This window comes from Apus apus, chromosome 2, assembly GCF_020740795.1.
Source record: "Apus apus isolate bApuApu2 chromosome 2, bApuApu2.pri.cur, whole genome shotgun sequence".
Taxonomy (NCBI): domain Eukaryota; kingdom Metazoa; phylum Chordata; class Aves; order Apodiformes; family Apodidae; genus Apus; species Apus apus.
The window spans coordinates 142,102,893-142,123,927 of NC_067283.1; the positions used below are offsets into that span (position 1 = coordinate 142,102,893).

Sequence of the window (21,035 nt, forward strand, 5' to 3'; positions counted from 1 at the left end):
CTCATCTGTCTGCACAATGACAAGCAGGGAAACATACTTCTTGTAGATACAGGAGAACTGGAGAGAGTAAATGCTTTTTCCATCACCACTCCTTAGACCTCATTCAACAGCTGATCAGTGGACCATTGCAAAGCCTGCTTTCCAAGAAGTGCACATCTGTCAGCACTACTGGCAGACTGTGTTCAAAACTAGGAGTAGCCATGGCCTCAGATTGTAGTGAGTGTCATCAGGAGCACACCTTTGTGCAAAACAAACTTGTCATTAGTGCTGGTCACAGCAATGTAACAAGGAGCAAAAGTGACTATGAAAATGTCCTAGATTATTGGCATAAGAAAAAGACAGAAAACTACCACCCTTCATTCCAGTCTTGAGTACCTGAGTTCCAATACTTCACCCTTACAGATTGTTAACCAAAGGAACAAAAAAACAAGTCCTCGCTTTCCAGTGGAGATTTCTTGCATATACGTACACATACTCCAGTGAACTCAACACAGGCCAGCCTGCAGCCCACAAAAGAGCCCACAAAATAAGCCCAGCTGCTTCCACAGGTAGCTCAGAAGCAGTAGTCGCTTCTGTATGAAGCCCAGATTAAGTCAGTTTATTGGATCCATGCTGGTTCTTCAAATTCCAGAGACAGCCCATGTCGAATAACAGAGATACTGTTTGATAACTTTATCAGTGATGTGGATGAGGGGATTGAGTGCACCTTCACTAAGCTTGCAGATGACACCAATTATGTGGAAGTGCTGATCTGCTTGAGGGTAGGAAGGCTCTGCAGAGGGACCTGGACAGACTGGATCAATGGGCCAAGGTCAACTGTATGAGGTTCAACAAGGCCAAGTGCCGGGTCCTGCACTTGGGCCACAACAACCCCAGGCAACACTGCAGGCTTGGGGAAGTGTGGCTGGAAAGTGTCTGGCAGAAAAGGACCTGGGGGTTCTAACTGACAAGCAGCTGAATATGAGCCAGCAGTGTGCCCAGGTGGCCAAAAGAACCAATGGCATCCTGGCTTGTCTTAGAAATAGTGTGGCCAGCAGAAGTGATTTTACTTGTACTTGGCCTTAGTGAGACTGAACCTCAAGTATTGTGGTCAGTTCTAGGCCCACCATTACAAGAAAAATATTGAGTTGTTGGACTGTGTCCAGAGAAGAGGGTGACAAAGCACTGACACAGGCCCAGGAGGGTTATGGAGTCTCCTCTGAAGATACTCAAGACACCTGGATGCAGTCCTGGGTAATATGCTCTAGGGGATCCTGCTTTAGCCAGGGAGTCAGACTAGATGATCTCTAGACGTCCCTAGAGGTCCCTTCTGACTATTCTATGATTCCGTGTTGTGGGGCTTGTTTTTGTTGCTGTTCAGGTGGGTTGTTGTTCCCTCACCTCTCTGGGTGGGCAGTTGGCCTAGGTTGTTAAGAGGTCTTTTCCAACCATGACAATTCTGTGATTCTGTGAAACAGAATTCCTGACCCCAGGCTTTGTATAAGTTCTGCAGGTGACCCAAGTGACTCCATGGGAGATGCACTGATCCTATGGGCTTGGATCCAAGTGTCTGGATCTACCAGGAGCACATAACTTCAGAAGCACTGACAAACCCACATGCAGAGGCAATTCCAGAGCTAAAAGAATTCAAGCTGAGCATGTTCCAGCATTCAGAAGAGACTGGCATGGAGATGAATCACATTTTATAGACCGTCTCCCCTAGATTTACGCACAGACATTCCTAGCATAGAATGCCTGAACAAAACCACAGCACGGCCAGTAAAACAACTCTTCCTTCCCATTGGCAAGAAATCTACTTACCTACTCAAGCTTCCAATCTCTGGAGGAGCTAAATAGTTACACTGCCCCTCCTAATACCAAAAGAAGCAACCTGTAAATGTTAGGTCCCTACTACATACATGAAAGGTGTTAAAAAAAGATACAGAGCTAATACATAACACCTTATAACACAACTTTTATTAGAAAAGTTATACATAACAGCATCAACTATTTTCAAGAATATTAACCTTGAAAAGCAACAAAAACAGACTAAAAATGTGTAACAAGAAACTAATGACTTTTTTCTATAATTAAACATTCAAGTTATCTACAATGTCTCTTTTTACAAAGGAGAAAATCATGGTTTTACAGGCACATCATGTTGAAAATAAAGCTGCGGTAACTTTATACAATTACTTTCTCAAGGATTATTAAAACATGGTCATCATGTAGTCTCAGATTTTTATTTCAACATTCACATAATTTTACAGTTGAGTATACACTGAAATCTCAGTTCCAAAATTATTTCACAAAAGTGCCAACATTAAAACCAGAACCTTCAGTGTGAATAATTTTGCCCTAAAAAAAGTTAAGACAGGTTTCCATAATCAACATATTCACATAATTTCTGGTGCTACCTGGTCTAACAGTAAAGCTTAATTCTTTAGAAGTAAAACCAAATGGGACTTCTTTTGCAAAACTGATATAATGTTTTGAATAGTGTGCATTATTGGAAAAATTTATACTAAAACCATAAATATACCCAAAGAGCCATTAATACACTACACAATTAAGAGGAACTGTGCCCGTTTGCACTGTCTATTGAAGTTTGTTGCCCTTTCCATACAGGTGGTATCTGAATTTAACATTTTTACAAAGGCAATCTGTTCAACTTCTTATCTTCATATGCCTGCTTAATAAAAATCAGATAATTTACAATCTAGAAGTCTTTTAAAAAGTCTGGAGTTTATATACAGCTCTAACAAACCTAAAGCCTATTGATACCTTAAAGGTTTAAATGAAATGAGCAGAGCTTTTATTCGATGCTTATTAACAGTAATTAGCCATCATCAGTAGTGGACCATAATGAGGTGGTAAGTGAAAAGGAATGTTTCATCTAAAAGACTTAACACACATCCTGTCCTTTCATGTATGTAACAGTATCACGTAGAGGAAGCGCTTTCCACAGACACCTGTTTCCCTTTAGTTAATCAAGGGCTACAAAAATCTGACTGCAAAAATGCAGTGACAAAGCAAGCTGACATATCAGGCACTACCTTTCATACCAGCAGCTGTAAGAGACCCATGGTATGCACAAAGATCTAGGGAAGGGGGGAAAAAAACCTACTACTATGAGAAGGAGACTGAACATTTTAGATGAGTTTGGCAAAGTTTTTAATCAGACAATAGGTTGGCCATTCGGGTTTACTTGTATAGGTTAAAAATATCACTACTGAATCAACTAGTCAAATCATTGTAAGACATTTTAATTGATACTCAACATTACATGCATCAATATTGCACACATCTGCTCTGAGTTATTAAAACAATCGCCATCCGGGTCCTTGAGCTGTCTGGTTTCTGCAGTTGGAACCCAAGCCACCCACCCCAGCAGTTTCACTAAAAATGGAAGTGGTAAATTTAAAATACAAAAAACCAAAATAACCCAAAAAGAAAACCAAGGACTTTATACAGACAATAAAATCTAAATTTTCTGCAATGGTCTTGTGGGCCCTACAGATGGGGCAATACACGTACGCACTAGTGAAAGGACCACTAGCTCTGCTGTATCTAATTATTCAAATAATATGAAATCTGGGACCAGGTGTTGCAATGATGTCACTGTAAGGCTCCTCCTGTGTCAGCTCTATAGCTTGCTGTTTTTTAAGTACCAGGAAACTGTAGAATTTTGCAGCTGCTTGTTTTCTATTCGTATTTCTGCACAGCTCAAGCAAACTGATAGATTCCGCTCCAGTCTTAGCAAGAGCTCTCTGAAAAACACAAACATTGATACCACAAATTAAATGGAGAAATACATATGAACAAGAATGGCTGTTGGCAAGATTGACTGTTGTCAGTCTCAAGGACACCGTGAGGGACTGAGAAGGACTTGACACTGGCTAGAGATATTACAACATGCATATAAAATATTCTATATAGAACTTATCTAAATGAAACCAAGTAGGCTTCCCAGAGAGGTGTAAAAAACCCATCTTGAATCTGTGCAACTTACATATTCCAGAAACACTAAGTATAGCACCAGATTTTCTTCCTGCACCAATAGCTAGCCAGTCTCTTCTAACAACAGGACAAATATTTTTAAATAGGAACAAAAAAATCTTGGTTTATTACTCAAAGTAAAAATAACTCCAAAAATAATGATCTATTGTTTAAAACAAAATCTCAAGACCTATGGTCCTTTAAAAGATGTGGCATTTTCCCAAGGTGAAAGCCTGTTTCTCTCTCAAAACTCCTCGGTTTGCCTGAAATTAAGTACCCAAAGTCATTTGTATTTATTCAATGTCTTGGCCAGAATATTAAAAAAAAAAGAATCAAAAATTTAAAAAAAAAATCAGGAAAATACATCTGTTTGCTGGCTAGAACAACAACTGACATCTTCAATTTAAAACAGAACCGTCTGCTCTGGAATATCTACTAGATGAAAAGATATTAGGCTGGCCAAACCAAATTACTTTATATTAAACAGATCTTAACATCAAATCTCATTACAGACTTAATGTTCAGCCATCCAGTGTGATGCTCTTTGGGGACATAGAAGAACAAACTGAAAAAGCTCAGCATGGTCCAAAGAGCTTTCTGAAGCCTTTTTCAGAAATGGTGATGAAACATTCAGAGAGAAAAGCATTACACAACATTACCAACTAAACATCTGTATACTTTAACAATTATTTTTAAGCAACAGTTGTACTTGTCTGGGCTGGGACAGAGTTAATGTTCTTCGCAGTAGCTCATATGGTGCCAGGTTTTTGATGGGAGCAAATGCTTTTGTTTTGGTGTAATAAGGGTGGGGACATGCAAGAAGTTGGCAGGGGACACAGCCAGGACAGCTGCCCCCAACTGACCAAACAGATCTTCCATCCCTATGACATCGTGCTCAGTAACAAAAGCTGGGGGGAGGGAAAGGGGTGTGTGAGCACTTGGGGTTATGGTATTTGTCTACACATCTTTTATGTGCAATTAAGCCCTGCATTCCAGGAAATGGCTGTACACCTGCTGATGGAAACAGGGAATGAATTCCTTATTTTGCTTTGCTTGCACATGCAGTTTTCACTTTATATATTAAACTTTATCTCAATCCACATTTTCTTGCTTTTAACCTTTTGATTCTCTCCCTCATCCCACCAGGGGGTAGTGGACAAGCAGCTGTCTGGGCCTTAGTCTTAGAGTTAAACCACAACAGTTTAAAACAGTCTTACTTAAACTCACAGAATTCCTGCAGGTGTGCAGAAAAACTGACTTAAATCACATTAGTTTACAATGTAATGTGAACTAAATGTTAGTGTATTTAAGCGTGATAAAGTGCATTTAAGAGCTTAACATGAAGGTTTGGTTCTTTAAAACTTGCAAGCGGGTTATTCTTTAAACTTTAGTAACCTTTTCCAGAAATGTAAAGCTTTTGCCTGATTATACTGTACTTTTGAGAAACTTAATAGAACACAAAATGCTACTAAATCTGTTTACTGAACACTCAGCAGCATTCCAGCCCCAAGGAAAATTCACTAAACTGGAGGTTCCAAGATACAAAGAGACATACATCAGAAGATAGGAACCTGTCGAATTCACAAAAAAGTGGGGATGACTTTGGAAAACAAAAATAGCTTACAATGGAAAAACTTCAGTGACAGCAGGTTCTCAGAAGCTGACAAAATGTTTAAGGAAACAAAGGTGTAGGAACTGCAGACTAGACTGAAAGGCAAAGGCAGTCCATGAAAACATGAAGTCCCCATCTATATGCAAATGGACAGCGGTTTCCACAGAAGTTCAAGTGTAAACTAGAGGTATTCAATTATCAGAAAAAAGCTCTTCAGTTCTAGCAAGCAAGAATCCATTCTACAAAGATTATCTGTCTGTGCACACTGAAACCACATACTGAAAAGTAATGGTACACCACCTCAGCCAAGGTCAGATTCCCACAGTTGTAGATTCAGCTTATCATAGCATGGAAGTTTTCAGGCTAGCCTAACCAGGAGTTAGCATCCTGTAAAATGTTTTTTTCCCCTAGAGTTCGATGGGATTTCCCTAGGACCAACAGAGTACCAAGTCAGAGGTGCTAAGGTTTCATTAAAAACACAACCAAATCCAATGTACTGAGTTTGCATGACAAAGTTGTGGTAGCAGGGGAGCTACAGGGGTGGCTTCTGTGAGAAGCTTTCCCCATGTCTGACAGTCAACACTAGACACTCCAAGATGAACCTGCCACTGGCCAAAGCCCATCAGCAAAGGTGGTAGTGCCTCTGGGATAATGTAATGAAGAAGGGGAAACAGTTGTTGTGCAACAGCAATTGCAGCCAGAGAGGAGTGAAAATATGTGAGATAAACAACTGTGCAGGCACAAAGCTCAGCAATGAAGGAGGGGGAGGAGGTCCTCCAGGCGCCAGAGCAGAGATTCCCCTGCAGCCCATGGTGAAGACCATGCTCAGGCAGGCTGTCCCTCTGCAGCCCATGGAGCCTCATGCTGGAGCAGGTGGATGCCCAAAGGAGGCTGTGACCCCATGGGAAGCCCATGCTGAAGCAGACTGCTGGCAGGACCTGTAGACCCGTGGAGAGAGGAGCCCACATTGGAACAGGTTTGCTGGCAAGACCTGTGACCCCATGTGGGACCCAAGCTGGAGTAGTTCATGAAGAACTGCAGCCTATGGTAAGGAGTCACATTGGAGAAGCTAAAAGAGCACTGTTGCCCGTGGAAGGGACCCCACACTAGAGCAGGGGAAGAGTGTGTGGAGTCCTTCCCCCTCAGCAGGAAGGAGCAGCAGAGGCAATACGTCATGACCTGACCACAACCCCCTGCACTGCTGGAGCAGGAAGGGTTAGAGAATTCAGCAGCAAAGTTAAGCCCAGGAAAAAGGGAGAGGTGAGGGAAAGATGTTTTAAGATTTAATTTTTATTTTCTCATTATATTACTCTGATTTGATTGGCAAGAAATTATTTTTTCCCCAAGTTGAGTCTGTTTTGCCTGTGACAGTAACTGGTGACTGATCTCTCTCTGTCCTTACCTCAACCCGTGAGCCTTTCAGTATACTTTTGTTACAGGGGGAGTGACAGAGCATCCTTGGTGAGCACCTGGCATCCAGGCAGGGTCAACCCACCACAACCAATTAATTTAAAATTTGAATTTCTAGGAGTCTTATTTGTACACCAGTGAGGACATAAATGTTGAAAAACAATATTACTTCAAATGTTTTTTGTAAAAAAGTGACAATTATATAATTGTTTTATCGATTACAAGCATTTTTTCCCTTCAAGATAGAACTGATTCCCTCCCCTCACCCTCCAAGACAGAGCTGATACTTTAAGTCTGTAATATCTATGGCAAAGAAAGCTCCTTCTTAACTTTTAATTCAGGTAAAAAGTGTCAGTGAGCACACTCAAAAGCTACTTTAAGAGAAAGTAGCTTATCATGTGTACCTGAAGTCCATGAAGCATTTGTTGAGTCCTCTTGTTCCATCTCCTTTCCTCTTGATCCTGATCACCCCCTGTACCATCTTCTTCCTACAAGCAATGAAAATTCACACAATTACAAAACAATATTTTCATCCACTGAGCTATGAAATGAGGGATTTCTAGATACCACTGCAGCTTTTTCTTTTCAACAAGCCAGAACATTTAGACAACTTGAGTCATATGATATGTCTAGAAGAGGCAGGAAGGACAGGATGAAGACACACATGTGAGCTGGTGTACCATAATAAGGTTGCCTGCTACTTTGATTATACTTCAAAATGTTATGCTGACAATTAGTAAAAACAAAGTTCAGTCATGACAGCTGAATGAAAAGACACTTCAGTCTAACCTAGGATTGCTACTACTGAACATGGTATCGACAATACTTTTATTTTGCAAATATTAATACAGACATGTTCTAATTTCAGCATGCAAACACAACCATTGGAAAGGAAAACAGGTTGCTGCTGAAAGCTGTGAAGGCTCCCCATGCCCTGTGAAGCACTCACCTACACACAACAGTACAAGCTTATGGAGATGTTATATATGGCTTTTAAAATATGAGCTCTATTTCAAACTATCAATTTAAAAAGCTCACAATGCAAGTGACACACACAAGTGGTACCTGCTTTGTTTCCAGTTTTAACTCAGGAGCCCCAAACAGTGCAGAAAAACTGTCTGGCCAATTATTTTATTTCTCAAAATTAAGATAGCATGTATTTCTTCCTCTTCATTGTACTACTTTAATATACCATTTCTCTGCATACAACAAGTGGTTATGCAGTTGGACTAGATAATTGTTGTAGGTCCCTTCTAATTGAAAATAGGCTATTCTATTCTAACAGCTTTTTACATTACTAGGAAAATCATCTTGACTAATTCACATTTCTTTGTACCTATGACTTGTTACAGAAGAAAACTTCACATGCCCAGATACATTCTTTTTCCAATGATAAAACAGTTTTTAAAAAGCTTATTTAACATTATGTATTTTGATGTAAAATAAAAGGAATCAATGAAGTTTATTTTTATATTGATTTTGATAGAATAGTAAATATTGTAGCTAAGAAACAACTTTGGTTACCAGATTTTTGGACCTGATGGTTTTCTTATAAAACCTTCTATCAAGTGACGTGAACTATTTAAAAAGAAATTATAAAATTAAGTTCCAAAACTTCTTGTATAAAGACTCCATAAATACAGAGTGTATAACCATGGACTTCTGCAGTACTAACTTCAGACTCTTCAAAGGTCTACTTGCAGGAATCCCATGGGCTAAAACCCTGCAAGGAAAGAAGCCTAGGAAAGGTGGTCAATTTTTAAAATACCACTTCCTCCAAGCCCAAGATAGGTCCATTCCTTCGAGTAGAAAATCAGGCAGAGGTGGTAAGTGACCTGCATGGATAAGCAAGGATCTTCTGAAGAAAGTCTCATGGAAGAAAAAAAATGTACAGTTCATGGAAGAAAGGACTTGTCACTTGGGAGAACTATAGGGACGTTGTTAGGGTATGTAGGAAAGCAACAAGAAAGGCCAAAGCTCTCTTAGAACTTAAACTGAGAACTTCAAGGAGAACAAAAAGAGCTCTTCAAGTATATCAGTAGTAAAAGGAAGAATAGGGAAAATATGGGCCCACTGCTGAATGAGGTGGGAGCCCTGGTAACAGAGGACGCAGGGAAGGCAGAGTTGCTGAATGCCTTCTTTGCTTCAGTCTTTACTAAGACCAGCCCGTATGAGGTTCAGACAGGAGAGGAAGCCTGGAGGAGGGAAGACTCTCCACTAGTCAATGCAGAGCAGGTCAAAAATCAGTTATGCAAATTGAATGTGAACAAGTCCATGGGCCCTGATGAGATGCACTCAAGAATGCTGAGAGAGCTGGCTGATGTTATTGCCCTACCACTCTCCGTTATTTTCGAAAGATGATGGCAAACAGTAGAGGTGCCTGAGGACTGGAGGAAAGCCAGTGTCACTCTAGTCTTCAAAAAGGGCAAGAAGGATGATCCAGGAAATTACAGACCAGTCAGACTCACCTCCATTCCTGGAAAAATGATGGAGCGGCTCATTTTGGAGGTCATCTCCAAGGACATGGAAGAGAAGGTTATCAGGAGTAGCCAGCATGGATTTACCAAGGGGAAATCATGCTTGACTAATCTGATAGCCTTCTATGGTGTTGTGACTGAATGGATAGATGCAGGAAGACAAGGGGATGTAGTCTACTTTGACCTTAGCAAGGCCTTTGACACAGTCTCCCATAACATCCTTGTGAGCAAGCTCAGAATATGAGGGGTAAAAAAAACAGGTAGTGAGATGGGATTAAGAACTGGCTATGCAAGAGAGCCCAAAGAGTGGTGATCAATGGTGCAGAGTCCAGCTGGAGACCTGTAACTAGTGGAGTCCCTCAGGGATCAGTGCTGCGTCCAGCCCTGTTCAACATCTTTATCAATTACCTTGATGATGGGACAGTGTCTTCTCAGCAAGTTTGCTGATGACACAAAGCTGGGAGGATGGGCTGATTCACCTGAAGGCTGTGCAGCCATTCAGCGAGATTTGGACAGGCTGGAGAGCTGGGAAAAGAGGAACCTAATGAGATTCAACAAGAGCAAGTGCAGAGTCCTGCACCTGGGAAGGAACAACAAAATGCACCAGTACAGACTAGGAGGTGATCTGCTATAGAGCAGCTCTGCGGAGAAGGACCTTGGAGTCCTGGTATACAAGTTATCCATGGGACAACAATGTGCCCTTGTGGCCAAGAAGGCCAATGGTATCTTGGGGTGCATTAAGAGGAGTGTTTCCAGCAGATGGAAGGAGGTTCTCCTCCCCCTCTACTCGGCCCTGGTGAGATCTCACTTGGAGTATTGTGTCCAGTTCTGGGCTCCTCAGTTCAGGAGGGTCAGGGATCTACTTGAAAGAGTCCAACAGAGGGCTACGATGATGATTAAGGGACCGGAACACGTGCCTTATGAGGAAAGGCTGAGAGACCTAGGGCTGTTTAGTCTACAGAGGAGAAGACTGAATGGAGATCTAATTGATGTCTACAAATGCATGAGGGCTGGGCATCAAGAAGGCAGGGACAACCTCTTTTCACTTGTGCCCTGTGATAGGACAAGGGGCAATGGACTCAAACTTGAGCATAGGAAGTTCCACCTCAACAGGAGGAAGAACTTCTTTACTGTGAGTGTTGCAGAGCACTGGAAGAGGCTCCCCAGAGAGGGGAATCTCCTTCTCTGGAGACTTTCAAGACCTGTCTGGATGCCTTTTTGAGTAATCTGCCCTAGTTTTTTTTTTGTCCTGTTCTGGCAGGGGGGTTGGACTCGATCTTTGGAGGTCGCTTCCAATCCCTAATATTCTGTGTTTCTGTGAGAATGTGTGAAAAACCACCACGTGTGAGCACAGGAGAACCCTCTAATTCAAAGCAGAATGTATATGCAACTTATAAAATGGTTATGGAATTATTTTTAAATCTGTATTTCCAAAGGTTATGATTTCTCAAGCAAGAACTGAAAATTTCTTATGCCATTTGATGAATCCAAACCTTTTCTACATTGTTTGCTTTTAAGAGCTTAGTTCTTACCTCCTCTTCTTCCTCCTCCTCTTTCTCCTTTTCCTTTTCCTTCTCTTTCTCTGGCAGAAGTTCTAGCTCTGGTATTAGCTGGCAGATGTTTTGGGGCTCCTCTGGAGGCATTTCTACAGGTGGTATTTCCAGCTGTTGTGATGGTGGATGCTTTAAGAGTACACATTACAGTTAAACATATGGTATCATTTTATTAGTGCTTTTGCAAGAGAATGCTGATGCTAAAAATCAGTTTCACAAAATCCAAGTCTTTAAATCTTATCCATTTTTGAAAAAATTTAATTTTTGAAAAATGAAAAGCTTTTTTTGATTTTTGTCCATACATCCACTTTTAAACCTTTCAAGTCTACCCAACCAGAAATTATGATACCACTATAAGGAAAAGGGCTTTCCCACAACTGCACTGAGTCCACCATCCAAACAACTGATCTCATTTCTTGGATCAGAACATGCACCTTTAAAATCCCACATAATTAGATACAGTACTACAATGAACACACTTTAACAAGACATCTTCACATTACCAAAATACTGTTCTTTGCAATATAAGCATGAAGGAATTAAAACTGAGGTACTTTGTAAAGTTTCCAAAGATGTGATTTTGGTGCTCAAGTATCATTCTCAGAAGATACTTGTATCATCAGGAAAATTCAAAAAAGCAGCTTAACAGCATTTATGTAGTTGGTTTTAGTAAAATCAATATACAGTATTCTACCCTTTAGTCTACGCACAGACTGCTTGCCAGTGAAATTACCTTGACACTTGAAACTGTTTCTACACATACCCCAAAACACCTGAAAGTAACATCTGTTTCAGAACCATACAGCAAGTATTGCTATGGGTATGTTACTAGAGGCCCAACCTGGTTGGTATGATTGAAGAATTCCCAACACACAATAGCACTGATTTCAGCACAAAGTTTGTACTGTTGTTGCCAATTTTACCCAATGATATGGCCAAGAGGAGCAGCACCTGCCACCCTTTTTAGTAAGATAATGTAACACCTATCAGACTTGTTCTACACCCTTTTAGCCAAGAAAAATGTGAAACATGGGGTTAAAAAAAACACACAGAAAAGCCAACAAAAACCAGCACTCTTCTCACCAGTGCATACACTGAGAAAAATAATACACCTTACATTTTGCCCGTTTGCTCTCCCCTTCACAAAGTTTCCTTTTACATTGCATCATGGCTTTTACAGAAGAGCTAGTTTCCATGTTTACTTGTAACTCAACCAGGAAACCTTTCCTGAAGATCAAAAGATTTTTTGAACCCTTAACTAGGATTATCCTAAAAAGCAAGCTTGTGCTGCTAGCACAATTTTATCTTGATCAGTGAAAGATGTTCATGCACACTTGTGAAGCAGATCTTGATTGCTTTGTAAGCAATACACTTTATTCCTTTAAGACTTCTTCTGGATGAAACAGTGCCATTTCTTTATCCTACATGCATTTTAAATGTTTCAGTAAGCTTTCCACTTAAGAAAAACACCATGAAAGACTACCCACAAAGATTCTGATGCTACTCCAGCATATCTCCCACCCTCACATCAAGCTAGTGTCTCAAATCCGTGTCACTTCTTGCTCAGAGATACTATCCACTTCTCAAAAAAATAAGTCTTACTCACAGGTAACACTGGCTCTGGTTCCACTTGCTGCAGTTTGCGTTTAACACCTGTCTGTGGTGGTGGAGGTGGCATAACAGATTCATCCAGGTTGGTTCTGCTGCCTTCCATCATTGATTCTTGTAAACGACTTGGTTCTTCCAGAATAGGTTCATCTGTATTCCACAACAAAGCCAGTCTTAGATACTTTGGTACAGTTTCAAATTACATTACTAAGTCCTATTTGCTATTAATCTAGAATTGAGCACTCTTAACACTCTGCATAGCTTTTGCAGTGACTTGAATAGAATTGGTACAGGTGTGCATACAGCCGAATCCAATACCTATTTAACCCACTGAATCAAACTGAATCTCCAAAACAGCCATGCCTAGGAAAAAAGCTATTTTAAGTCACTGTATATTAAGCTAAATGACCATTACAAAGCTCTTTGCTTCCTTCATAAGCTTTGGTGACTTAATAGAAAGCACAGGCAAAAGAGACAAGCTCTGAGGGAAAGCAGAGCATCTTTGACAAGACACAAACCAATCACATCTCGTTGCTGTTGTTGCTGATGCTGCTCCTCTCTGGGAACCTCTGGGTTTTCAAAGTCTTTAAGGAACTCATCAAGGTTGTCAGCTTCTCCACCTTTCCTCCTCTTTCGTAGATCTTCTGGTACCAGAGGTGTAAGACAACGAGTAAAGAGCTACAGGGGGAAGATTATATTATTCACTATTGTAATTCTTTGTTTCCTTAACTTCATTTCAGATCAAGTAATGAAGGGCCATCTTGCTTTTCCATCTTTTAAGTTCCTCTCCATCAGTAGTAACATTTTAAAAAAAATTATTTCTGCAACTGATAACACAAATGTTTAAAATATTTATCTTAGCTACTTTAACAAACTGTGGTTTTTTAAATTATGAATACTGCTATCACTATATCACTATTTATATGTTGATGTTTACTATGGGTGAGGCACAATCCAATTAGTCTGTTACACAGTCCATTTAGAAATTAATCAGAATTACCTTCAGTAGCCTGTTATTCCACAAAGGCTGTGCAGGCAGAGAGAAAAGCTTTTCAACTCCGCCAGTTTCTTTCCACATCATCAGTTTCTTAGTAGGAGGTGCCAAGTCCAAAGTAGTAACAATATCAGAGTAGTCACTTAATTGGGCTCGAATAGTCTTGCTATCCAGTTCTTTCACACTATCCACAATCAGCTTTCTCTTCCTCTTTGCTTTGGTTTCTTTGACTGTTGAGATTTTTAGCAAGTAATGAAGGTTAGGTCAGATACCACACTGCAGAAGAATCTTTCAGGTTCTCTATAGGTTTTTATTTGCCCATGTATAAAGCTACCTCAGGCAATGTTAGTTTTGGGAGAAGGAATGAAAAGCTACAAGCACTATGAAGGTCAAACACTGAATGCTGTCCCATAACCAACAAATCTGTGGACACTAATGTTGCTACTGAACCTACCTAAGCCATATCAATGTCCTCAGCTGCACACACCTCCCTCCCTCCCCCATGGCTGGCTTGTCAGGCTGGTGTTCTTCAGGAGAAAATAAATGCCTGAGATGTACGATCTCTCTCTGACCGAAGAGTCTAGATACCACACCAAGTTTTTCCCCGAAGCCCTGTCTGAGCTTTGGTAGTATTAGTGTGGGTGGTCTCTTACCTGTACCTCTCATCCTGCTCTAGCATGACTTTACCGTAAATTGCTTACAGCCTGGCACTCTGCAGCAGACCCTGAAGCTCTGGCAAAGGCCATCTTTGTTGGTCCCAGCTGCTCAGCTAGGACCTCTGTTGCTAGCTTGACAGCAGAGGGCAGTGCTAGGGCTTTTTAATTGGCAAAGAAGTAAAACAGGGCCTGGAGGAGTTCAGTCTGAAAACACAGAACAAACTACATTTTTTTACAGATCTTAATTTTTTTAATAAAGCAGGGGTCTGTTTATAACAAGCCAAATACAGTACCAGTTAAAATAAGAAAGTGTCTTGCATTAGAGAAAGACAAGAAAATTTCACTATTTAGTAGAACTGTAAATACAAGGATGCATCTGCACTGAGCAATTCATTAAAGCTATGCATCACTAGAAAAGCAATTGCTCTCAGTGTAAACAGTCACTCTTGGCCATCAAACAGAACATACTGAGAACTGTGCTGCACTACAGATACTGTATCAAAGACCTAACGAGGTCTCTTCCAACTCTTTGTATTTTAACTAGCCTGTTTAACAAAGGCTACAGTGTCATGCTGCTACACATACTGACTGCAGAAACTACCAACTGGTATCCTCCAAGACCATCAATGTAAGCTACCTACCTGGAACATACTGGCAGGGTACTGTTAGAATTAAAGGAATTCAGCACTTGGTCCCTCGTTTCTCTTGCAACTGAGAAGCAGAGTCAGCAGCAGTGCTACACATTAATTTCCACTCCACTGAGCTAAGGTGGTCTCTGATGACCCAAGTAAAATATTCCCAAATAGCTACTCACCAGTTATGTCAATAGGCTCCAGAGCAAAAGCCTCCTCTTCATTGGGAACAAGGGTTGTCTGATCAGTCATAGTTGGTAATGGTTCAACTGGATCTACTGAGTCTGGACTGTCTGGTCCACCCACTGCCAATGAGAACAAGTATCTTGCATTATGTCAAAGCATTAAGAAATTGTGCTACCCCTTCACCTTCTCCACACCTTAAAGTGGCTTACTGTATTTCCTACTTTTGAGCACACCTTTAAGGAATTAGAATCCCAATTAAATTAGGTGAAAACAAGTCATTCTAGATCTAGCCCTACATCATACTCACTTGATACATTATCATCATCATCCATATCATCATGAGGAGGTTGCTCTGGCATCATTACTCCACTTTCTGAGAGTGCAGGTGGGTCATCAAAAATACCACCATCATTATTACTGAGAAGTTTGTCATCTGAAACAACCATATGAAAGAATCAGTTTTGAATCCACAAAGTCATGAAACAAATATGGACAAATCCATAAAGAAGTACAGACTAATTTATGACAGCACAAATAAAGATAATGCAAAGGTTAGAGAAGCCTGTACTTTCAATGCTGACACAGAAGCAATCAGAAGTGCTTTTTTGAGGCACATTTCAACTGTAATTTTAAGCTTGCAGATAACCTTTATTACAATGCACTTGCCACATATTTGCATTTTACTAGGTTTCTTAGTACTTCACAGAGAAGCACTCAATACAATTCTCAATATATCAATTAAACCCTTAAGAGTCAAAGAAAAGTTGCATACTGATTTTTCTCTAAATAACACTACATAAAGAATGGAAAGACTCTGTATTATTTAGTCTTACTTAATTTGAAATATGCCAACATTTAGCAGACTATGCATCATCTCCATTACTGTAGCACTCACAAACCAAAATTCCACTGCTGAAGGCATAATTTAGAGAGGGACTCTGGCAACAAAGGAAACAACTTCCTCTGTGTCCCCCCAGTAACTACCTAGTGAGGCAGAAGGTAAGACAGAGGAAAAACAAATTTATCATACATACCCAATATCCCACCATCATTTCCTTCCCCAAAATTATCATCTTTGTATTGGTCTTCATATTCCAGGTGGTTAGACTTCTCATTGAGGTGACTGGTGCTCTGTTCAGGTTCCAGCAGGAGATTTGAAGCACTGGTGCTCACTAGCATGTCATCCTCAAATGCACTACCTTCTCTCATCATCTCACGATCATCCATCCCAAAGTCACCTGCAAGAATAACCAAGATGAAGAGACCTAGCTAATCAACCAGCAAAGCCCCAAATGTAAGACCAAACTTCAAGCTATCTTAATTGCTGAGTTAATGACAAGATGTAACAAATTATGACCAATGTCATAGCAAAATACTGTTCAAACAATTTAAAAAATAACCATCTCTTCTTCAAAGCATTTTATTTTACTTAGTTGAATTGATTTTAGCAAGATCTGACTAAATTTTAGCTGCACTGAAATGAAAGAATTCCAAGGAATTAAAAAAAGTTGTACCCCATGCCTTGAGGCTGGGCTTCATGTACAGAGAGCAAACCAATACCAAATCTACACCACCATCAATACTTAAGATTATACTTCCAAAAAGATTAATACATTATGGATTATATTTTTGCACTCTGGAAACTAGATATTAAAATACAACTGTCTTCAGGCTTTGACTCACTTCTTAGAATGCTGACCTTGGAAAGATACTGAATGAAGTAAACTAGTCACCACTGACTGCTTCACCTTTAGAAGAAACTTCTTTAATGAAAGGATTATTAAACACTGGAACTGGCTGCCCAGGGAGGTGGCTGAATCACCATCTCTGGAGGTGTTTAAATCACCATCTCTGGAGGTGTTTAAAAGACATGTAGATGTAGTGCTTTGGAACATGGTTTAGCGTTGGACTCAGCCAAGTCAGGTTAATGGATGGACTCTATGATCTTAAAGGTCTTTTCCAACCAGAATGACTGTGTGATTTTGTGACTTAGAAATCTCCTAATAGTTTCTAACTAAAAATATATATGCCTATGATTAAAGCAATGGCTGACTTCATACACCACATTTTTAAAATTGTAACTGACATAGTACTTTACTAATTAACCTGACTGAATATTCTTCAGCTTTATATAGGCAGCTATAAGTTTGCTGAATATTAGAGGACAGGTTCTTTGGAAGAACTGGCACATACAAATTAAAAGTTAAATGCACAGAAACATGGCATGTTTGATGTAATTTGGTTTGTACTTAGTGGGAAATCTGCAATAATTGCAAGCTGTAACTTCAAAGTTACCAAAATGAGCTTAGTAACAGAACAATACATAAGATTTTACCAAAGTCATTATCCTGGAGGATACTGATGTTGCCTACTTCTTCTCTCATTGTAATTTCTTCCACTCTACTTTGGTTCAAACTGAACTGCTGGGCCACATCAATATCACTTAAACAAACAAAAGGCAATTATTAAAAATCTCCATTAAAAAAAACCCAACAGATAAAACCTGCTTAGACACATGTGGAATTGGTTCTAAAAAGTAGACATATCAATTAATGAAAAACATGATGGCAAATACAGAAAACAGTAAGAACATTCATGCTTAAAATGTATCATTCAAATTCCATTAGCTTCTAGGAAACATAACAGTAATGTCTCTTCCTCCTTGCTATGTTGGGGTCACCAATTTTAATGGCCAAATTAATTACTAAGAACTTCCTCCTTCAACTTCAAAAGCTATTAATAATTTAGCAAAAAGTATATATATAGTACCAGTACCAAGCTAACACTCTTTATAGTGCGTTAAAGTACATTTCTCTGAATAATTCTGTATTGCTATGTAGTTTCATATTAGTGTATACTCTAATTTGAATATATATATAACCAAATAGAACACTGTGTAAACTGTATCCTATAAATCCCATTATTGATGTCAGTTATTAATCGAAATAAGTAAAGTTTTGGGGAAAAAAAAACACAGTTGGGGGAAAAAAAGCACTGAAAAGAGAACAGAATAGACATGGAGTAAAAGCAGAGCTTACATAACAGTGAAACAGCAATTATTAGAAAAAACAGATCCAAATTAAGAGAAAAACATCCCAAGTAGTCAACAGCCTGTCCTTGCAACAGGCCTGCAAGATATCTGCAAGACAGATGAAAGGGATAGAAAGAAGTACTCCCTACAACTTATCTTAAGTTATAGCCTTGAGCACTATGTAGAAAACACTGAATAACTGGATTCAACACATTAACATAGCATTACTATATTAATGTACTATTAGCATACTAACATATACCCACAGGCTAGAGGGACCCCGACTAACAAAAAGCCCCCTAATCTTTGAGCATGCATAGCGAAGTTTTTAAGCACTGCCACTTTAAGTGGAAGCAAGGAACTAGGTAACCAATCATGCATGTGAAAGATAGAATATTGTTAGAGATAATAGTTATTTGTCATGTTTTGGGGTATGAAAGTAGCACTTGTGTTTCAGGAAACTAAGCTTGCTGTGTGGAATAACCACCCTGCTCCCTGTTCTACACAGAACTACATATTAAAGCAAATACCCCATCTCTGTGTGTGGATCAGCTTCTCGCACACTGGGTGACAGACCCCGCTTTCAGGACGACATTATGAATAACCCAAGAGGATGAACATCAAGCTTTTAAAGAACTATTCAACTTGTATACTTGTCATTGTGTTTAAAAGTAACCCATTAGCATTAAAAATTAAAATCGACCATTATAGAAGGTCAACAAAGACATTTTCATAAAACTAATCTTGTCTAATCTGAGCATGTGATGTGGATATATGCCTTGCATATAAGAAAAAAGAAATAAATACATATCTGAGTTTGTCAAAAGCTTCTGCAAGTACAGCTTTACCTTTAGTTAAAACTACATGCTACTGTGAACTTAAAATCAACACAAAGATGATTGCATACGTGCTTGGTATACTAAAAGACTTAAGTATACAACTTAGAGACTTTTTTTTTTTAATTTAGCAATGTAAAACCAGGTTCTCCTCAACTAGCACCAGTCACATTTGCATGGAAATAAAAAAAAGAAACCAAGCTTACTCTAGATCAGGAAGTGGTTGGTCAAAATCATGAAATTCCTCAGGTAAGGTAATAGCATTGTAAGCAGCCTCTCTATTTTCCTCAGGCAAATCGACAACCCCTGCAAAAAAGAACACTCAGACATAAGTTCCCATTCTTTACAAGGACAGCTTTTTTCCCTGTGCCTTCAGCATTGTTCTCTATATCTCTTCTTATCTTTAAATTGTTGAATTGAACCAATGCTAAATACCTATGAAGAAACCTTAGATAACATTAGTATTGAGATTCGGTCTAGATTCAAATAAATACCCTCAAGCCCTAGTACTGTTTTGTATAACCCTGGAAATCTCAAAAGCCTTGATCCCATTTGCACAGCCCGATGCAGAGCTGTGCAGCTAACACAGGCACTGTACGTCATCACAACACTACGCAGGTATCTGCTACAAAATCATTTTACGACTATGCTCCAGCTGGCCTAGTTAGTCCTATACTTCGGTTTGGGTAAAGCAGCAGCAACCTGGCAACCTGGTTTGGGTAAAACAGCGGTACACAGTATGACTACTTTGCTACTCGTCATTTAGTCAGGTCAATTAGCTCTCAAAGTCCCAGCACAGCACTGACTGTACCTGAGCCATGCATAGTCTTAGGCATCTGCATGTCAAAGAGCTGGATTACCTAAACCACATACATACCTTTTTTTATACTCCCAAAATGCTTAATCTGCTATTCAGTGGGAATTCTCAGAGCATGACTATCAGATCAGACCTCTCACAAACACAGCCAGTAGTTGGTGCCTCTCTTTTATTCAAAGGCCTAGAGGTCAGAACACTTGGACACAGGAAATGCAGGTTCAATTCCTTCAGATTTGAGCTCTATGTTCTGCCTTGTGACCCACAGAACACAGGCAATTCTGAGATACAGATACTTCAGATATGCTGCCCACTGTGCTCCCCTCTGCAATGGATAATCAAGGAACCACTGTCTAGAGAGACCAGGAACAAGCATGAGTGAGTAGTTTACTCATCATGATACTTGCTTAGGAATGAAGAAACCTAGTCCATCCTTTCAGAGCAGTCCAATATCTTTTACCTATAGGCTGCCTAAAATAAATTCTCAGAGTAGGCAGGATCAAGACAATGCCTAAGCCACAAAGCTGATAGACCGAGAATAAAGACAAGCGCCTCAACTTGTTTCAGGTCAGCATGCCTGCTTTTGTCAATCTTGTTCTAAGGTGCTTCACATTCTACATGTGCCCTGTTGGAAGTGGGAAAATTGGGAAAATTGATTCCCTTGGAAATCAGACAAATAGATGTGTTCTCATCAACCAGGAAGTTAAATGCAACAGTAAACACAAAACTGGCAAGTCAACAATATGCCCCTGAAAGCGACATAAAGTTCAGTTCCCAAATCACAACATGAAGATCAGGAAATGAAGATAAAGACGTTATACACCTTGATTTTTCTCAAACTTACTGTTGCTGTTCAATAGCTGCTTTTTAAAAGAAAGCCTTCCTTAAGTTTAGCTTTTAAATCTATTACATACATACACTTGAAAAGGTAGAGTATGACTGAGCAGCTGCGAGTACCCAACAGCATCAATGCCACAGCTACACTCCAGCTGGAAAAAAGATTCCCAAGCCAGAACTAAAGAAAACTATCAACCATGTGTAAGCCAAGTAATTCACTGCTGGATGGAAAGTCATTTCAGGTATTAATATGGCTCCTCATCTTCATGGAAAATCTTAAGAGTAAGCAACAGTAGTGGGGGAATTTATGTGTGGCACATACAAAAGGGAAGATACTTTTGTTGCTCACATAACAGTTCACATTATTTCCAGATATTAAAATGTGAAAGGGCTATAAAAACAAGCTTACTT

At 39.7% G+C, this 21,035-nt stretch overlaps 1 protein-coding gene across 1 annotated transcript in view; it reads right to left on the reverse strand.

The window, feature by feature from the left end:
- Nucleotides 1-1,937: 1,937 nt before the first annotated feature.
- Nucleotides 1,938-21,035, reverse strand: part of RAD21 (RAD21 cohesin complex component) — a 30,360-nt gene continuing 11,262 nt past the window's right edge. Inside the window, exons 4-14 of the mRNA XM_051609791.1 lie at nt 19,180-19,279; nt 17,442-17,548; nt 16,141-16,344; nt 15,414-15,539; nt 15,103-15,225; nt 13,639-13,862; nt 13,157-13,316; nt 12,637-12,788; nt 11,010-11,159; nt 7,405-7,488; nt 1,938-3,749 (exon numbers count right to left, since the gene is read on the reverse strand). Of these exons, the coding sequence (XP_051465751.1) occupies nt 3,558-3,749; nt 7,405-7,488; nt 11,010-11,159; nt 12,637-12,788; nt 13,157-13,316; nt 13,639-13,862; nt 15,103-15,225; nt 15,414-15,539; nt 16,141-16,344; nt 17,442-17,548; nt 19,180-19,279 (1,622 nt within the window). The 3' untranslated portion in view covers nt 1,938-3,557. The remainder of the gene's footprint in view (nt 3,750-7,404; nt 7,489-11,009; nt 11,160-12,636; nt 12,789-13,156; nt 13,317-13,638; nt 13,863-15,102; nt 15,226-15,413; nt 15,540-16,140; nt 16,345-17,441; nt 17,549-19,179; nt 19,280-21,035) is intronic.